We start from the raw sequence: 17,821 nt of genomic DNA on the forward strand, positions 1-17,821 counted from the left end.
TTGGATTCATGAGATTATGTGGTGTGTTAGTCAGTAGTGGCAGACCTTAGAAGGCTCGTATGGGGCCATGGCTCCTCTAAGAATTTTTAAATTTTTTTAAAATATTTTAAAATATTTTTTAAAAACTTTTTAGATTGATTTATATTATTTTTATAAAATATAATATTTAATGTTATTATATAATAAAATAAAAAATTAAATATAATAAATAATAATAATAATAAAATGTATTGAGATATTTGTTTTGTTCTCTCATTTTAAGTTTCTCACCTATTGTATACAGTTACTACTCTTGCATCTCTTCTTTTATTTTTATTTAAAAAAAAAAAAAAAGTTAGACATAAATTCATTTGTCTCGCTCTCTGTTCTCATCCATTCTCTTTTAAGATAAAGAAGTTAACTCTTTTTTCTCATTATAGGAAAATATTAGTTTGAGTATTTAGTTTTTCTTTTTCATCTTATGAGATTTTTATATATTTATTTTTTTATGAATATAAAAAGAAAAGTTATGTACTATATGTTTTTTCATAACCATTTCTTATATGTGACTTGATTATCAAAATTTTTTTTAGTAATTATGTCTCTCAAATTTTTATTAGATTTTGATAAATTATTTTTTAGTCTTAATTTTTTGTAAAAAAAATAGATTCATTCTATTTAAAGTGATAAAAGGGAAGATATCCTTGAAGATGAAAACAATACAACTTTACTTATTCACCTATATTCAAGCATGTTACTAAGAATTCAATTTTTGAATTAGAGAACCATTCCATAAGATTCAAAGAATGATAAGTGGGAAGTTTTATATTAATTCTTTTGAATTATAGATGGAAAATTTCATATTAATTCTTTGAAACTTATTATAAAAAAAAGTTTTCAAATATGAGAATATCGAGTAAAATAGATGAAATTAGAAAAATTTATTCAAAATAGATTTCATATCAAATACAACTTTAAAACTATTATTTTTTTAAGAAAATTTCAATATTAAATTATATATATTTTGGTTATATTAGTAACATTAATTAAATATATGAAATTTAACTATATTATTTTGATTCATTAAAAAATATTTATCAAGATCCGTCTGAGTCGATATTTAAAACCAAATTCTAATTTATGTGTAGGTGCGGATTTGGAGTAAAATACAATTTTTCTTGCACCAAGTTTTTTTAGATATAAGTATTAAAGTATAATTTTTTATAGATACATCATGTTAATGAAAAGTAAAGGAGAGCAGTATATTTATACACTTGAAATACAAACTTATGGGATGGACGATATTTGATTGATTTGATACAAAGCGGAGCATTTTTTTTTTTTTTCTATTGAGACCGGAATGATGCAATTATATTAAAACCAAAATTAATGCGCATGACTATTGAGGCCAGAGTAGCGATAAACAAGACGGCAAGAGAGGCGGGATATGGATGGAAGTCACTGTGACGATTCAAGAGTTTGGAAACCTAAAGTAAATTTAAAAATTAAAGTTTTTTATTTAAAATTTGTTTTTCAAATTTTTTTTATGGAAAAGTTATTTATTAAATTATCATAATTTATTCCATTTAATCTTTTTTAGACATTATTGACACTAACATTATTCTATAAATTCTATAAGTTATATATGCATTTAGAGAAGAATATAATTTTTTTATATGATTAAGGATGTCAATTGGTTTATCATTTTCCAAATCTATAATTTCTCTTAAGATATTTATTTATGAAAATAAACTAAATTATGTTATGAAATAAAGCAGATAACAGAAAGAACAATAGTTAATAGAGAAAAGAAGAAAATAGAGAATAGAGAATGAGAGAATATGGAGCAACTTATCTGTGTATTATTATTGATCAGAAGATTCTTATTTATAGATACAATATGTAATCCACAAAGAAAACAAATCAACTTAGTTAATACAAATATTTACATTAAGAGTAATGAATCATATGAGTATCAATCAGATGAGTAAATGTATCAAATCAATGGACAATCATTAATTCATAACACTCCTCCTTGAGTGTTCATTGATAAAAGAATGTGCCTCGTTAAAACCTTACCAGGAAAAACCCTTTGGGATAAAAAAACCTAGTGAAGGAAAAAGAGTACAACATTTTGTATTCTTTAATCAATATTGTTCATCACATATTCTATTTCTCCCCCTCATGTAAACTTACATCATTAAGGTGACAAAGTCCGAACTTGTGAATCATTTGCTCAAAAGTTCTTCTTGGCAAAAACTTCATAAATAGACCTACCATATTTTCACATGAATGATTTTTTGGATATCTATATCATCCTTTCAATTGAACAATAAACTATTGTCTTCATATATGGTTGTTAATTCCATCTTTGTCGGGGATAGTCACAAGTTTCTTGTACATGTTGAATTATAGACCTTAACCAAACATATTCACAACTTTCCTCATAATTCTATATGATTAGACGATGTTGCTACTATGGTTTGTTTCATATACCTTTATGAAACCATTGTGCTACCACATGTGAACAAACATTTTGTTTGTGATCAACCATTGTGACATTGTGAGAATATGTAAAATAACATGCATATACATAACACATTGGTCTGAATCTGAATCATTTTGATGGAATAAGCTCATATTCATAGTACCCTTAAAGTAACGAAATATATGTTTTACTCCAGACCATTTTCTTCTTGTAGTTGAAGAACTATATCTTGCTTAACAAATTTACAGCAAATGCAATATTAGATTGAGTATAATTAGCAAGATACATTAGTGTTTCTATGACACTAAGATATGGTGCTTCTAGACCAAGAAGATCTTCATCATTTTCTTGAGGTCTAAGAAGAGTCTTTATCAACATCTAACAACCTCACACTTATTGGAGTGCATAATAGACATGACTTGTCCATTTAGAACATTTTAAGAACCTTAATTATATAAGCCTCTTGACGTATAAAAACACCATTATTTAAATACTCAATTTTTAATCTCAAATAAGACTTTGCCTTTCAAAGATCATTCATCTCAAATTATTTCTTTGTGGAATCAATTGCCTTTGTTAGTTCATTAGGAGTTCCAACGATGTTTATGTCATCTACATAAACAATATTTATGGCAAATTCATTTTTGGATCTTTTCATATAAATACAAGAACAAATAGGATCATTTCTATATCCTTCTTTTATTAAGTATTCAATAAGACGGTTATGCCACACACGTCCTGATTGCTTTAATCAATAAAAGAGCATGTTCAATTTTATTGAATAACCCTCTTAGGAATTTGTCTTGTTGGGCAAATAAAATCCTTCAGGGATTTTTATATAAATATGATTCTCAAAAGAACCGTACGAATAGGTTGTAACATCATTCATTAGATCTAACTGCAAATCTTGTTGTGCAACTAGGATAATCGTATATTGCAATGTTGTTGCATCCAATACTAGTGAATATGTTTTTTCACAAATCAATACAAGGTTTTGTGAAGAGCCTTGAGCAACCAATTGTGCTTTGTATCTAACAATTTCATCATTCTTAATTTGATTTTTGCGCAAAAATTCATATATACCAAACGAGTTTCACAACTTCAGGTGTGCGGACTATACGTCCAAAAACCTTTTGTTTAGCAAGCAAATATAATTATGCTTCTTTGCATATTTTCATTTTGGTCAATCTTTTCTTTGCCAACAATCTTCAATGATCATTACTTATTGATTCTCATTGTCATTCATAGCATTCATCGCTATGTTATAAGTAAAAGTTTCGTCAAAGTTAACTTCATTTTGGTTCTATATTATATGATTCATGACATAATTTATTGAGATCTCATCATTTTCAACAATTTCAAGTACCTGAGGTTCTTCTAGAACCGAACCAATAATTATGTCAAATGAATCTTTTAGGATTTCAACCTTTTCGATTAGGTCATTTTGCATTTTATCTCCCTTTCTCATTCAAGATTTGTTTTTTATCTTTGGAACCAATAGGCCTACCACACTTCAAACGTGTCTTTGGAATTAACAAGCCTACCATGCTTCATGCATTTTAATTGTACTAATATATGCGTAGTACAAATCATCCAACTAGTCATGTCAAACAAGGCATTCATTTTGATTCGTAAACTTCTGGTTTACCATGACATGCATTTCAACTGTATTAATATACGTGTAGTACAAACCATAAGAGAATGTTGATAATTCCTCCAATATGCACTTTTTTTTTCAACTCAATCATAGAGATATAAAAATATTTCATATCTTTTTCATTGTTTGTCTCAATATAATATTCATTTAGACAAATATCCTTGAAACTTAATAAGTTTCTACTCAACTTCTTGGTAGAAGTATAATAGCTCTTCTAGAGTCTTCAAATATATTTGTAGTACTATAAATAATACTAACATTGATGTCTCGCATTATCAAACAAGAGAAAAATTTATTACTCTTGAGAATTGTATAAGTTGTTGCATTATCAATAAGATATATATCCTTTGGTACATTCGTTTTTCATATAAACGTAAATATCAATATGAGATTTTTTTTAACACTCTCATAATCAATGAGGTGATCAATGCTTTCATTTGCTTTAGCAAAGAAAATAATAATATCAAGATGAGTAGCATCCATATGGCGATAATCAGAATCATCATCTTCATAAGTAAAGTGTGTTTCTATATTCTTCTCATTATTTGTAAGATGTTTTGGTGTACAATAAATACAACTCAAATGGCCTTTACCACTGTAATGATAATATATACTTTCATTTTTTGTGAATATTTTCACATTTTCATTTTCCCTTTTTCACATTATTGTGCCACTTCTGGTGACAAAATGTGTCTTTGAAATTTTCTTTATAATCATGTCCATAATCAATATCACGATCACGATCATGAAAATATAAATCAAATGTTGTTGCATTCACTTCTGGGAATGGAGCAGAACCAATTTGGACAGGTTTCATGATTTTCTATCAAAAGCTCATTGTTTTGTTCAGCCATACAAATGCATGAAATAAATTCATAATATTTATTGTTACATTCACTTTTGGGAATGGAGCAGATTAGGTGGATCTCATGATTTTTCATCAAAAGTTATATTGCTTTGTCCAACCAGCCATACATAGGCATGAAATAAATTCATAATATTTGTGAAATCTTTTTTCACAATATTTTTGTCGTATGAGCAAATAGTTGCTTAGATGCTTTATTTCTTTATTTAATGGTATCCCAATATCCATTGCATCTAAATGTATTTCAACATTTAAAATCCAATATAAGGAATTTTTCCTTGTAATAATCAAGGGTCACAAAACCAAATTTTGCAACGTTTCACGTGTTTAGAACTAACACATAAAATAATAATAATAATAATAATCATCATCAAAATAATAATAATAATCATCATCAAAATAATAATAATAATAATCACTGTCATAATAAAAATAAAAATAATAAGACGAAGATGAAAATTGTAACATCCCGTCAAGATATTACAGATTTTAATAAAAAAAGAAAATATAAAAAAAAATAATGACATCGCATTTATGAATAAATCCTCATTTCCCAAAACACGAGAAATTTAAAACTTTATTATTTTAATAAAGTATCCATAAACCGTAATTACAAAACTGAAATTCTAATCAAATTAGGCCATGAGCCTTTACAATTTATTTCAATTCAAAGATAGAAAACATAAATATAAAAATCCCATGATATCCCCGCTCCGTGGCTAAGCCTCACCAGCACCACCGGCATCAACAACATCTGCTCACGTGTACCACATACATGATCATCGCCACACACAAGCAGATAGGGTGAGCTTAACAATTAAAGCATATAAAATTTATATACACATATACAGCAGATCAATATAACAACACAATCATCCCAGAGGACTTCCATTCTTTTAATTCTTACCACCTGACCATAACCAGGTTATTCGTGTTCTACATCTTCTAGTGATTACCCCAAGGTGACTTGTTGACATACCTATCGGCCACAACCGATAGAGCACGTGCGGGAAACCATTGCTACGGATCATACATCGTAACGCCAGGTGGAGTTCCCAAATACAAACATAGTTCGCAACGTCCCAAGACTACCAAACTCGTCAGCTATCTATTGAGGAGGGCAATCTATCTGGACCCATCCGTACTGGCCACAACCAGCACGCTCACACCGGTAACACTCGCCAACCCGAGCTCAACTCAAGGGTTCCTCGTGTTCATCCGCCATCTTGAGCTCAACTCGAAGGATGTCATTCCGAGCTCAACTTGAGGAATGCCACGTGCTTAACCCCTATCTCGAGCTCAACTCAAGGGATACGTTCCGAGCTCAACTCAAGGAACCCAGCAATCTCACCTTTGAAGCATCACCAAAAGCCTTATAGATCACGCCTGCAGAATCCTACAACTAGGACTTACAGCAGCCAAATCGCCTAGCGGGGGACACGTACCGCTAGGCGCTACCAGCTTCCAGGCCGCCTAGCGAGGGACACGTACCGCCAGGCGTCCAGCGCCTCAAAACTATAAATCACAGCAGCCACCGCCTGGCGAGTCAGCCCTCACCGCCAGGCGCCAGTACTTCAGGAGCCCACTATTTCTGCCTCTATCGCCTGGTGGGACCTCTTACTCCACCATTCGCCACTCGCATCAGGAATCCCACGTATACTCGCTATCGCCTGGCGGCTTGTATACTACCACCGGGCACCATGACATTATTTGCGCAATACTAGTTTATGCTTCAGTGTAGGCACAGACGCTCTCATAATATTCATTTGATTATTTTTCCCAGATTCCTATAACTTCAATGACAGTACATATTTTGCTAAAAATAATCATCATTACCAAAAATCAAGCTTCCTCATTCCTATCCTAGTATTACTCTTGGATTCTTCACCTTAAGTTATTGCCAAGCCTATTACCACTATTATGGAGTCCTCGTCCTAGTTCAATGCCAATGCTCCTGATATCACAGTAATTATTATATAATCCCCTATGTCTTTATGCCTTGTTCAATTACATGACTAACAACCCAATTTTGCCCAAGGTCTTACATATATACATCGCTGGAGTACCTAATACTTATCTCACAATCCTTCCCAATTTTGCTCCTGATATGGTATCATTAACTATCCTTCCAAAAATACAATTTTTACAACCACTTATGTCCTAACTATTCCTATGCGACGTTCTAAAATGTTTAAACTTTTAACAACAGTTTCCAGTTTAGGCCATTTCCACTCAATTTCCCAATCTCATTATTATACAACATCTGACCCCACATGGCTTTCCCAACGCATCAAAATACTTAGTTTTGCCACTCTGCTACGACGCCTGGCGGCAACCTACGAACCGTCAGGCGGTTCCTGCATTCTCTAGGAACTCCCTTCTTCCCAAGTCCCGCGAACCATAGGTCTTGCACATAATTTCCAATTTCAACCAATTTCTCAACTCCATTGCATGCGAATCTCGTCCCAATTGCATTCTTTAATTCATCCCCCATAAATTTTCCCTTAAAAGTACAACCCTAATTCGTCTAGTATCAAAATCCTCAATCTTCCTCAACCAAACACTGTTTCATTCACGTAAACTATCTATAACATGAAATTCGACAACGATTCAATCATCAAACCACCTTTCAATGAATAACCCTACTTTCCCCATGAACAAAATCGCCTCAGAGCCCCATAATCATGAAAATCGAACCATAATGGTTCGTGTCGCCTGGCGGAAATTCATCACCGCTAGGCAGTTCAAACAGAGTTGTAGAACTGATGCACTGATCACGCGTCGCCTGGCGGTCGGGAGTGTACTGCTAGGCGGTTCATCTTCCATAACCCAAAATTCACACAGAAAGGATGAGTTGCCTAGCGGCCAGTCATGACCCGCCAAGCGGTTTCTGGAAAAATTCCAAAAACGTAAAATTTCACACAATTTAGACAATTCAAATACACACATTCAACATACAGTTCATGCAATTATACAATATACAATAAGTACGATTTTCCAGGTCCCCTAACCTGGTTTTCCCTTTCTTAAACTTGAGAATTTCCAAGGCTCTTCTTTTGCACACAATTATCTTCTTAGTTCTTTCCCCAATTGGCTCCTATGCTCCCTCTCACAACACCAAAACACTCTGATCTCACTTTCCCAATTGTGCAGAACGAAATGAACCACTAACTCTCTCCTTCTCTCTCAAAAATTCAATTAATGGTGTGTTAATTACCCTTAATTACACTAAAACGAAACTATCATTAAAAGGCATATAATTTCTATTCATGATCACTTATGGGCTGCTTTTCCAGCCACCCTTGGTTGTCCACTCCACTAGGGTTTCCTCCACCCTTTCATATTCAAGCCAAAAACTCAGTTTAGCAAAAATAAAGTTTAATTTAGGTCTTCCAAGGTTTGAACCCACAACCATGCCAATGCCAAGTAAATGCTAACCATCATACCAATTCATGTTTCATGCTAACAAATATAATCCAAGTATCATATTATTCCACATCATGATTAACATATATTTAAAACAATAACAAATAATAACACAAAGTTGGCATACATAGGACTTGAACAAAATCAAAGTACTCTCAACCATTTAAGCTATTACTTTTCCACATCATACAAATTAGAATTTAATGTCATAAATACTCTTCCCACCCACATTTATTAATTAATTAAATTCTACGGGTCTTACAAAAATTGATAAAGTTAAACAATTCTTATCACAAGAGGAAGAATATAAGGTAAAATTATAAATTGAGAAAGGATTAGAAAGAGCCTCGATTGAGACACGCAGAGCACCGTCGTTAGAGAGAAAAAGCTTCCACTAGTCCTCAATTGGTTGGAGCATCGTGCTGATAACATGTTATGAAATAAAGCGGATAACAGAAAGAACAATAGATAATAGAGAAAAGAAGAAAATAGAGAATAGGAAGCAACTCATATGTGTATTATTATTGATCAGAAGAGTCATATTTATAGATACAATATGTAATCCATAAAGGAAACAAATCAACTTAGTTAATACAAATATTTACATTAAGAGTAATGAATCATATGAGTATCAATCATATGAGTAAATGTATCAAATCAATGGACAATCATTAATTCATATGCATTTGGACATTATTGACACTAACATTATTCTATAAATTCTATAAGTTATATATGCATTTGGAGAAGAATATAATTTTTTTATATGATTAAGGATGTCAATTGGTTTATCATTTTCCAAACCTATAATTTCTCTTAAGATATTTATTTAAGAAAATAAACTAAATTCATCATCAATATATAATACAATTTAGAACCTAACAAAGAGCAAATTTTTATTAAAATAATATATCTGCAATACTTGAATTTTGAATTTTCTTTCACTAATAGCAAAGAAACTGACGTGTCAAGCAAACAAATTTTTCAACAAAAAAAATAAATAAAAAATTAAATTTTAAAACCTAAAATAAAACGTAAACCCTCCTTCTTTTCTTTTGCTTTTATCTGGGTAAAGCTTGTTTTGATTTATAACTTTTGTTTCTTTATGATCAATGAACTCTTGGACAAAGATCAAAGATTTAAGAGTTCTGGAAAGTCACAGTCAAGTCTCGCAAGCATAAAACTTTAAGTTCAAGAATCACCATGGTATGTATTTTTCGATATTTTTTGTTTTGTGATCAAAGCTTCAATTTTTACTCAAGTTTCAATTGTTTTCTTCTTTCTCACCGATCTCACTGAACAAATTCATGTTTAAGAGCTCTTAAAGGCCACAAAAAGTCTCTTAAGCATAAAACTTGCAACATGATTTTGACTTTTCTGTTCAAGAATTACATTGCATGTATTTTCCCTTTTTTGTGTTTTCTTATCAAAGTTTCGATTTTTACCTAACTCTCAGTTGTTTTCTTCTTTCTCACCTAACATATTAATGTTTTTTTTTAACTTTGGTTTTGTTTAAACGGATGAAATGGTGGAAAAGATCAAATATTTAAGAGCTTTTGAAGACCAATGACAAGTTTCTCAAGTACAAAACTTGCAACATGATTTCGTCTTTTCTGTTCAAGAATCACAATTGTATGCATTTTTCCATTTTTTTGTGTGTTTTTTTATCAAAGTTTTTGATTTTTACCCTACTCTCGGTTGTTTTCTTCTTTCTCATGTAACATATCATCTTTTTCTTTTCTTTTTTTTAACTTTGGTTTTGTTTATATGAATGAAATGGTGGACAAGATCACAAATTTAAGAGTTATTGAAAGCCACACACAAGTCTCTCAAGCACAAAACTTGCAACATGATTTCGTCTTTTCTATTCAGGAATCACAATTGTATGTATTTTTCCACTTTTTTGTGTGTTTTCATATCAAAGTTTCGATTTTTATCCAACTCTCGGTTGTTTTCTTTTTTCTCGCTTCACATATTCATGTTTTTTTTTAATTTGGTTATTTTTAGACAAATGAAATGATGGACAAGATCAAAGATTTAAGAGCTCTTGAAGGCCACATACAAGTCTCTCAAGTACAAAACTTGCAACATGATTTTGTCTTTTGTTCAAGAATCACAATTTTATGTATTTTTCCTTTTTGTGTGTGTTCTTATCAAAGTTTTGATTTTTACCCAACTCTAGGTTGTTTTCTTCGTTCTCACCTAACATGTTCATGTTCTTTTCTTTTTTTAAACTTTGGTTTTGTTTATATGAATGAAATGGTGGATAATATCAAAGATTTAAGAGTTCTTAAAGGCCACAGACAAGTATCTCTTGCACAAAAATTTCAACACGATTTCGTAGAATCATTATTGTATGTATTTTTTTTCATTTTTTTTTGTGTATTTTTTCATCCAACATATTCACGTGTTTTTTTTAACTTTGGTTTTCTTTAAATGAATGAAATGGTGGACAGATCAAATATTTAAGAGCTCTTAAAGGTCAAAGGCAAGTTTCTCAGGAACAAAACTTACAACTAAGATTTCATCTTTTTTCTTCAACCCACAATGGTCTGTAATTTTTTCCTTTTTTTTTTGTTTTCTTATAAAAGATATGATTTTTACTCAACTTTCGGTTCTTTTCTTCTTCCCAACCGAAAATATTCATCTTTTTTTTTTTAACTTCGGTTTTTAAGACCTCTTGAAGGATAGAGACAAGATTATAGAGTTATTTGTTTTGCATTTTTTTTTTCTCTCTTAAACTTTACCTGATGTTTTTCTCTTCCAGAATGAAAAAATTCTTCTTCCTCTTTCGGTTGTTTTCCATGTTGGTTATTTTCTCGGATCAATGTTTCCATGGTTATTTTCATCTTTCTTCATTAACAAATTCATTAAAATTTCAGTTTTTATACCACTTTCGATTTTACTTATTTTTATATTTATTATTGTTAGTTTTTTATATTTAAATGTATTTTCAAAAGGATTCATTTAAAAAAATTTATATAAGTTTTGGTTGTAACATTACTATTTATTTAATTAGTGTTAAGAAGTTTTTATTTATTTTTTTCATTTATTTAATAACTTGTGTCAAAGTGCATGATTTCTCTTTAGTTTATAAGGATATGCAATAAATGTAAACCATGATGATGGATAGTTCTGAATGTTCAAATACCAACTTTTTTTCGAGGAGAGTTTCATTTTTCAATGTGTTGTGTTTTTGAAAAGGAATTTTCATTTTTCAATTTTTAGTTTTTTATTACATACTGAATTTTTATTATTTATCTGAGAAGTATGTTGACTTCATTTATATTTGTGACTAATAAGTAAAAGTCTTCTTTTATATTGTTTACTTACAAATCTTCTATCTATCTTACCAATGGAATCAATGGTCAATCCATACTCCATACCTGCTGAAAAAAATAAGGGATGATTCATTACAATGTTTCTGAAAGACAAGGTGTGTTTTATATTTCCAACTTACATAATTCGCAAGTCTTTCTTAATTCATTATGAAGTCAGACATTTGAATATATATATATATATATATATATATATATATATATATATATATATATATATATATATATATATATATATTGTACTGGACTAGAGGAAGTCGGTTTAGGGTTGAGAGAAAAAGTGGGTGTTGTCTCGGCAAGTTGCCGAGTGGGGATGCTGATTGGAGGAAGTCGGACTCAAACCGAGTAAAGGAGGAGAGACATTTTGGTATGTTGTCTCGGTATAATGACGAGGGAAGGTATTTGGATTAACTTTATATTTACCGATATTTTGGGGGGGTTAGGAGGAGTAGTTGTTATATCTTCAAATATTCTAGAGTAGAAGATAATTCTATTTTTGAGAGATGTTATTATTTTTAAGAGATATTTTAGAATTAGATAAGGGGTTTTATTCCGGTTATTATTTAGTGAATCTTGGGGATTAATATTTTGTAACTGATTATAATATAAATAAGAGAATTGCTCCCATGGTCAAGGGATAGAGTTTTTTGACCTAAACAAGTCATAAAGCTTTCTTTTTGTTTTGGTGAGGAATTATCTCTCATTTTTCTGAACCAGAACATTGGCGCCCACCGTGGGGTACAGTAAAACTCGATCCTTACCCCATCAAGATAAAAAACAGTGAAAGAAAAAAGCGGGAGATACGAATCGGAAGATGAACAGAGGCAGAGGAGCACCACGTGAAGGGCCCACTAGACAACAAATAATGCAAAGCATACTGGAGCTACAAAGGCAGAATGAGGAGATTAGGATGAAGGCGGAGGCTGATCAGGCTCAGCTTGAAAAGGAGAGAGAGGAAACTCGCAAGAAAGCAGAAGAAGACTTACAGGTGTTAAGGGAAGAAGCTTTGGGAGAAAGAGAGAGGTTGCGGAAAGATGCAGAGGAAACACATCAGCGATTGGAAGAAGCACTGCGACAGCAAGAACAGTTGCGGAAGGCGAACGAAGATATGCAAAGCAGATTGGAATCTGCCAGGCCTGGTTTCCGTTATTCATCTCGGTTTAATTCCGACGTGAGTGATACCAATCCTTTGGTAGATGCGATCATGAGCGAGCCGATCCCACAGAATTTCGTAATTCCCAAAATCACGCCTTTCACAGGGAATTCCGATCCAGAATTGCATCTAAAAGCTTTCCAGGCTCGGATGATGATATCAGGTGGCAATGATGCCATACGTTGCAAAATGTTTGTGGGCACACTGACGGAAATTGCCCTAGAGTGGTTTAACACTATACCGAATTCGTCCATCAGCTCCTTCCATGACTTCAAGCGTCTTTTCCTGGAGAGATTCTCAGCAAATAGAGCCAAACCCGTGGAGATGGCAGACATGTTTGATATAAGGCAAACCGCCGAAGAGACGTTAAAGCAATTTCTTAATCGATTCACCAATATCAGCATGAGGCTGATAGACCCTAACGAGGGTTTGCTGGTAAAAGCCTTTATGAAAGGACTTCGAGCCAGCTCGTTCGGTGAGTCCCTGTACCGATATCCGCCGAAAAGCCTTATAGAGATTAGACAAAGGGCAGCTGTGGAGACAGAGACTGAGGAAGCCATGCGCCACAAAAAGTCAGGAGACAAAAAACCGGTGACTCATTCCAGGAGTGAAAGAGATATGAGACCTTATCGAAGAGAAAGGACTCCTCCTAAAATGAAAACAGATCGGCGTTTTGTCCCTTATGTGGCACAACGAAGGACCGATTGTCCGCAAGTGCAAAGAATACCGAATCTCAAGGTGCCGATGGCCCAAGTCTTGGAGGATGTGGAGGTAGCTAGACATTTGCGCTATCCTGACGTCGCGGGGAGAACACTCGGTAATAGATCGGATGCTTGGTGTGAGTTTCATCAAACCAGAGGCCATGACACCAACTACTGTTATGGTTTGCGTTATCAACTTTCTGTTTTGGCAAACCGGGGACTCCTGGCAAAATTCATGAAGTCGGGTGCTGATGAGAAATCACCTGAGATTCGCGTGGCTCCCGATGTACATGAGACACCCATTTTGGGGGATTTTAATACAATAGCTGGAGGTTTTGCGGGAGGAGGCCAGACCAGCTCGGCTAGGAAACGATATGTAAGGAGTGTCATGACCACAGCCATGATGGATAAGCCAAGGCAAGCTCCTGACATAACATTTTCAAATGATGATTTGAAAGGGGTAATCCCACATGAAGATGATCCCATAGTGGTGTCGGTGATTATGATGGGAAGGAATGTCCACAGGGTGCTAATTGATCAGGGGAGTTCTGCTGACGTGATGTTTTGGAGTACTTTCATAGGCTTACAAATACTGATAGATCAATTAAAACCATTTGATGGAGTGCTTGTCGGTTTTTCTGGAGATCAAGTGGAGGTTAAAGGATATGTTGATCTTAGAACAACTTTCAGAGACAAGGAAGATGCAAAGACCATATTTATACGCTACATAGTAGTCAATACCCCGTCATCATACAATTTGTTGTTGGGAAGGCCTTCTCTCAATAAGTTAAGGGCTGTGATATCAACAATACACTTAAAGATGAAGTTTCCCTCGGATGAGGGGAAAGTACTCACTTTAGCTGTAAACCAGGAGACCGCTCGTAAATGTTACGAGGACAGTCTGAGGTTAAGGAGGAAAGTAGCATACTCAGTGAGCACAACTGGAGTAGTATTGGATCCCGAGTTAGATCCAAGATTGGTGCACCCTGAGAGAAGGCCTCAGCCTGTGGGAGAGGTGAAGGAGGTGCTTATAGATGGGAAGAAGTTGAGAATTGGGGGTGATCTGAGTCAGGAGCAAGAACAACAGCTCATCCAAGTGCTGAAGAGGAATCTTTCTTCATTCGCTTGGAGTGTGACTGATATGTCGGGGATTGATCCCGACTTTCTATGCCACAAGCTTAATATTAACCCATTGGCTAAGCCTAAAGTTCAGAAGCGTAGGCGGTTGAGCGGAGACCGAGCTCAGGCAGCTACTGAGGAGATACATAAATTATTAGAAGCGGCTCATATCCGAGAGATACAGTATCCGACCTGGTTAGCAAATGTGGTGATGGTGAAGAAGTCTAATGGGAGATGGAGGATGTGTGTGGATTTCACGGATTTGAACAATGCCTGCCCAAAGGATTCGTATCCTTTGCCTAATATAGATGCACTAGTTGATAGCGCATCGGGCTGTGCTTTGCTAAGTTTCTTAGATGCTTATTCGGGCTATAATCAAATCAAGATGCACTGGTCAGATGAAGATAAGACGGCGTTTATGGGAGGAACAGCAAATTATTGTTATCGAGTAATGTCGTTTGGGTTAAAAAATGCGGGAGCTACTTATCAGAGACTGATGGATCGGATCTTAGCGCCTATGTTGGGAAGAAATGTTCATGCGTATGTAGACGACATGGTAGTCACCTCGGTGGAAGAGAGGAAGCATGAGGAGGATTTGGAGGAATTATTTGTTACCATTAGCAAATACAGACTTAAGCTCAATCCCGAGAAATGTGTTTTTGGGGTTAAAGCTGGAAAGTTTCTGGGTTTTCTACTCACCGAGAGGGGGATAGAAGCCAATCCTAATAAATGTGCAGCTATTATAAATATGAGGAGTCCTAGTAACGTAAAAGAAGTACAAAGGCTGACGGGGAGAATGGCGGCCTTGTCCCGTTTTCTTGCCAAAAGTGGGGATCGGGGTTTTCCTTACTTTCAATGTTTGAAGAAGAATGAGCGATTTCAATGGACTGATCAGTGTGAGGAGGCATTCCAAAAATTGAAAGAATATCTGAGCAAACTGCCGGTGTTGTGTAAGCCGGAAAAAGGTGCTGAGTTGTCCTTATACATATCAGTAACCGAACATGTTGTTAGCTCGGTTTTAGTCAGAGAGAGTGATGGGGACCAGAAACCAGTGTATTTTGTGAGCAAAGTGCTTCATGGTGCCGAGGTGAGGTATCCCACTATAGAGAAAGCTGCATTGGTCGTGGTTGTTTCAGCTCGGCGTCTGAGACATTATTTTCAGAATCATGGTGTCAAAGTGATGAAGGATCTTCCCATTAGGTACATCTTGCAAAAACCTTATATATCAGGCCGGTTGGTTAAATGGGCGATAGAGCTGTCAGAGTATGGACTACAGTATGAGTCACGAGGGCCAATCAAGGCCCAGTTCTTAGCTGATTTTGTGGTGGAATTGTCTGAGCCGCCTGTGGAGAATCAGGGTGTAGGGGAGATAATGTGGATATTGTCAGTGGATGGAGCTTCTAATTTAAGGGGTAGTGGCGCTGGTATCGTTTTGGAAGGACCGGAAGGGGTACTAATCGAACAATCACTGAGGTTTGCTTTCAAAGCCAGTAATAATCAAGCGGAGTATGAGGCTTTGATAGCTGGTATGCTTCTAGCTAAAGAGATGGGGGTCACTAGATTGTTGGTTAAAAGTGACTCTGCATTGGTGGCAGGTCAGGTGAATGGAGAATTCCAAGCTCGCGATCCGCAATTGGCTAAGTATTTGGAAGTTGTCCAAGCTATTGCGAAGAACTTCGTTCTCTTTGAGTTCGTGCATGTTCCGAGGGAGCAGAATTCCCGAGCTGATTTGTTATCCAAGTTGGCTAGTTGTTCGAAACCGGGACAGCATAAATCAGTGATAAGGGAAACATTAATAGCTCCTCGGATTGACACGCAGGAAAAACATCAAGTGCTGGAGATTTTGGCAACCGAAGAATCTTGGATGGCACCTTTTAAGAGTTATCTTGCGGATGGTAAATTACCTAAGGATTCCAACGAATCACAGAAGATAAAGAAAAACTCAAGCAGATATACACTGATAGATGGTCACTTATTCAGGTATGGGTATTCCAGACCTTTGTTGATTTGTGTGGGAAGGAAGGAAGCAGATCGGCTTATGGCCGAGCTCCATGAGGGAATTTGTGGGAGTTATGTAGGGGGAAGAGCATTGATGCTGCGAACAATCCGAGGAGGGTTTTTTTGGCCCACTATGAAAAGTGATTGTATAGAGTACGTCAGGAAATGTGAATCATGTCAGAAACATGCCGATTGGAGTCATGCTCCGCCAGAGATACTGCACTCTATTAGTACACCTTGGCCTTTTCACACTTGGGGAATAGACATCTTAGGTCCGTTTCCCAAGGCGGTGAGGCAATTCAAGTTTTTGATCGTGGCTGTAGAATATTTTACAAAGTGGATTGAAGCCGAGCCGGTTGTTGTCATCTCGGGTGGGCGAATCCGAGAGTTTATTTGGAAGAATATAGTATGTCGATTTGGGGTACCACGTCGGATTATTTCAAACAATGGAACTCAGTTTGCATGCTCGCAGGTGAAGCAGTTATGCGCGGAAATAGGGATTAAACAGGTCTTCTCGTCGGTAGAGCATCCTCAGACAAATGGGCATGCGGAAGCAGCTAATAGGGTGATATTAAGGGGATTGAAGCGGAGATTGGCGGCAACAAAGGGGGAATGGCCAAATGAGATACCTCGGGTGCTGTGGGCTTATCATACTACTCCTCAGACGACTACCCGAGAGACTCCCTTTTCTCTGGTATATGGTACTGATGCAATGGTTCCAATTGAGGTCATGGAAAACACTGGGAGAGTGAGGTTGTTTGATGAGGAGATTTCTGAGGTTGGTTTGCGGGAAAACCTTCACGTTATAGATGAGGTTCGGGATTTGGCTCAGATTTCTAATGAGGCAATGAAGAGAAGGTTAGAGAGAAGTTACAAGACTAAGGTGGTACCTCGGAAGTTCCAAGAACAAGATCTGGTATTAAGGAAAGCGCAATTAATTCAGATGGATAGCAAATTGGCCCCGAAGTGGACTGGGCCCTATCGTGTTAAACAAGTGTTGGGGGAAGGAGCTTATAAATTAGAGACGTTAGAGGGGAAGGAAATTCCGCGAACATGGAATGCGGCTAATTTACGTTTTTATTTTAGTTGAAGTTTGT

The 17,821-nt window shown here is 35.1% G+C and overlaps 1 protein-coding gene across 1 annotated transcript; it reads left to right on the forward strand.

Moving 5' to 3' along the window:
* Nucleotides 1–12,567: 12,567 nt before the first annotated feature.
* On the forward strand, nucleotides 12,568–17,814 carry LOC114170402 (uncharacterized). Its single transcript, XM_028055880.2, has one exon. The coding sequence runs from the start codon at nucleotides 12,568–12,570 to the stop codon at nucleotides 17,812–17,814; it is 5,247 nt and encodes a 1,748-aa protein (XP_027911681.2).
* The last annotated feature ends 7 nt before the right edge of the window (nucleotides 17,815–17,821 follow it).

Source organism: Vigna unguiculata, chromosome 5 (assembly GCF_037176805.1).
Source record: "Vigna unguiculata cultivar grain cowpea cultivar isolate G323 ecotype 2 chromosome 5, ASM3717680v1, whole genome shotgun sequence".
In the NCBI taxonomy this organism is placed as follows: Eukaryota; Viridiplantae; Streptophyta; class Magnoliopsida; order Fabales; family Fabaceae; genus Vigna; species Vigna unguiculata.

What these genes read in the sequence shown, in the direction of transcription:
- LOC114170402 (XM_028055880.2), top strand. Translation starts at nt 12,568, where the DNA reads ATGAACAGAGGCAGAGGAGCACCACGTGAAGGGCCCACTAGACAACAA.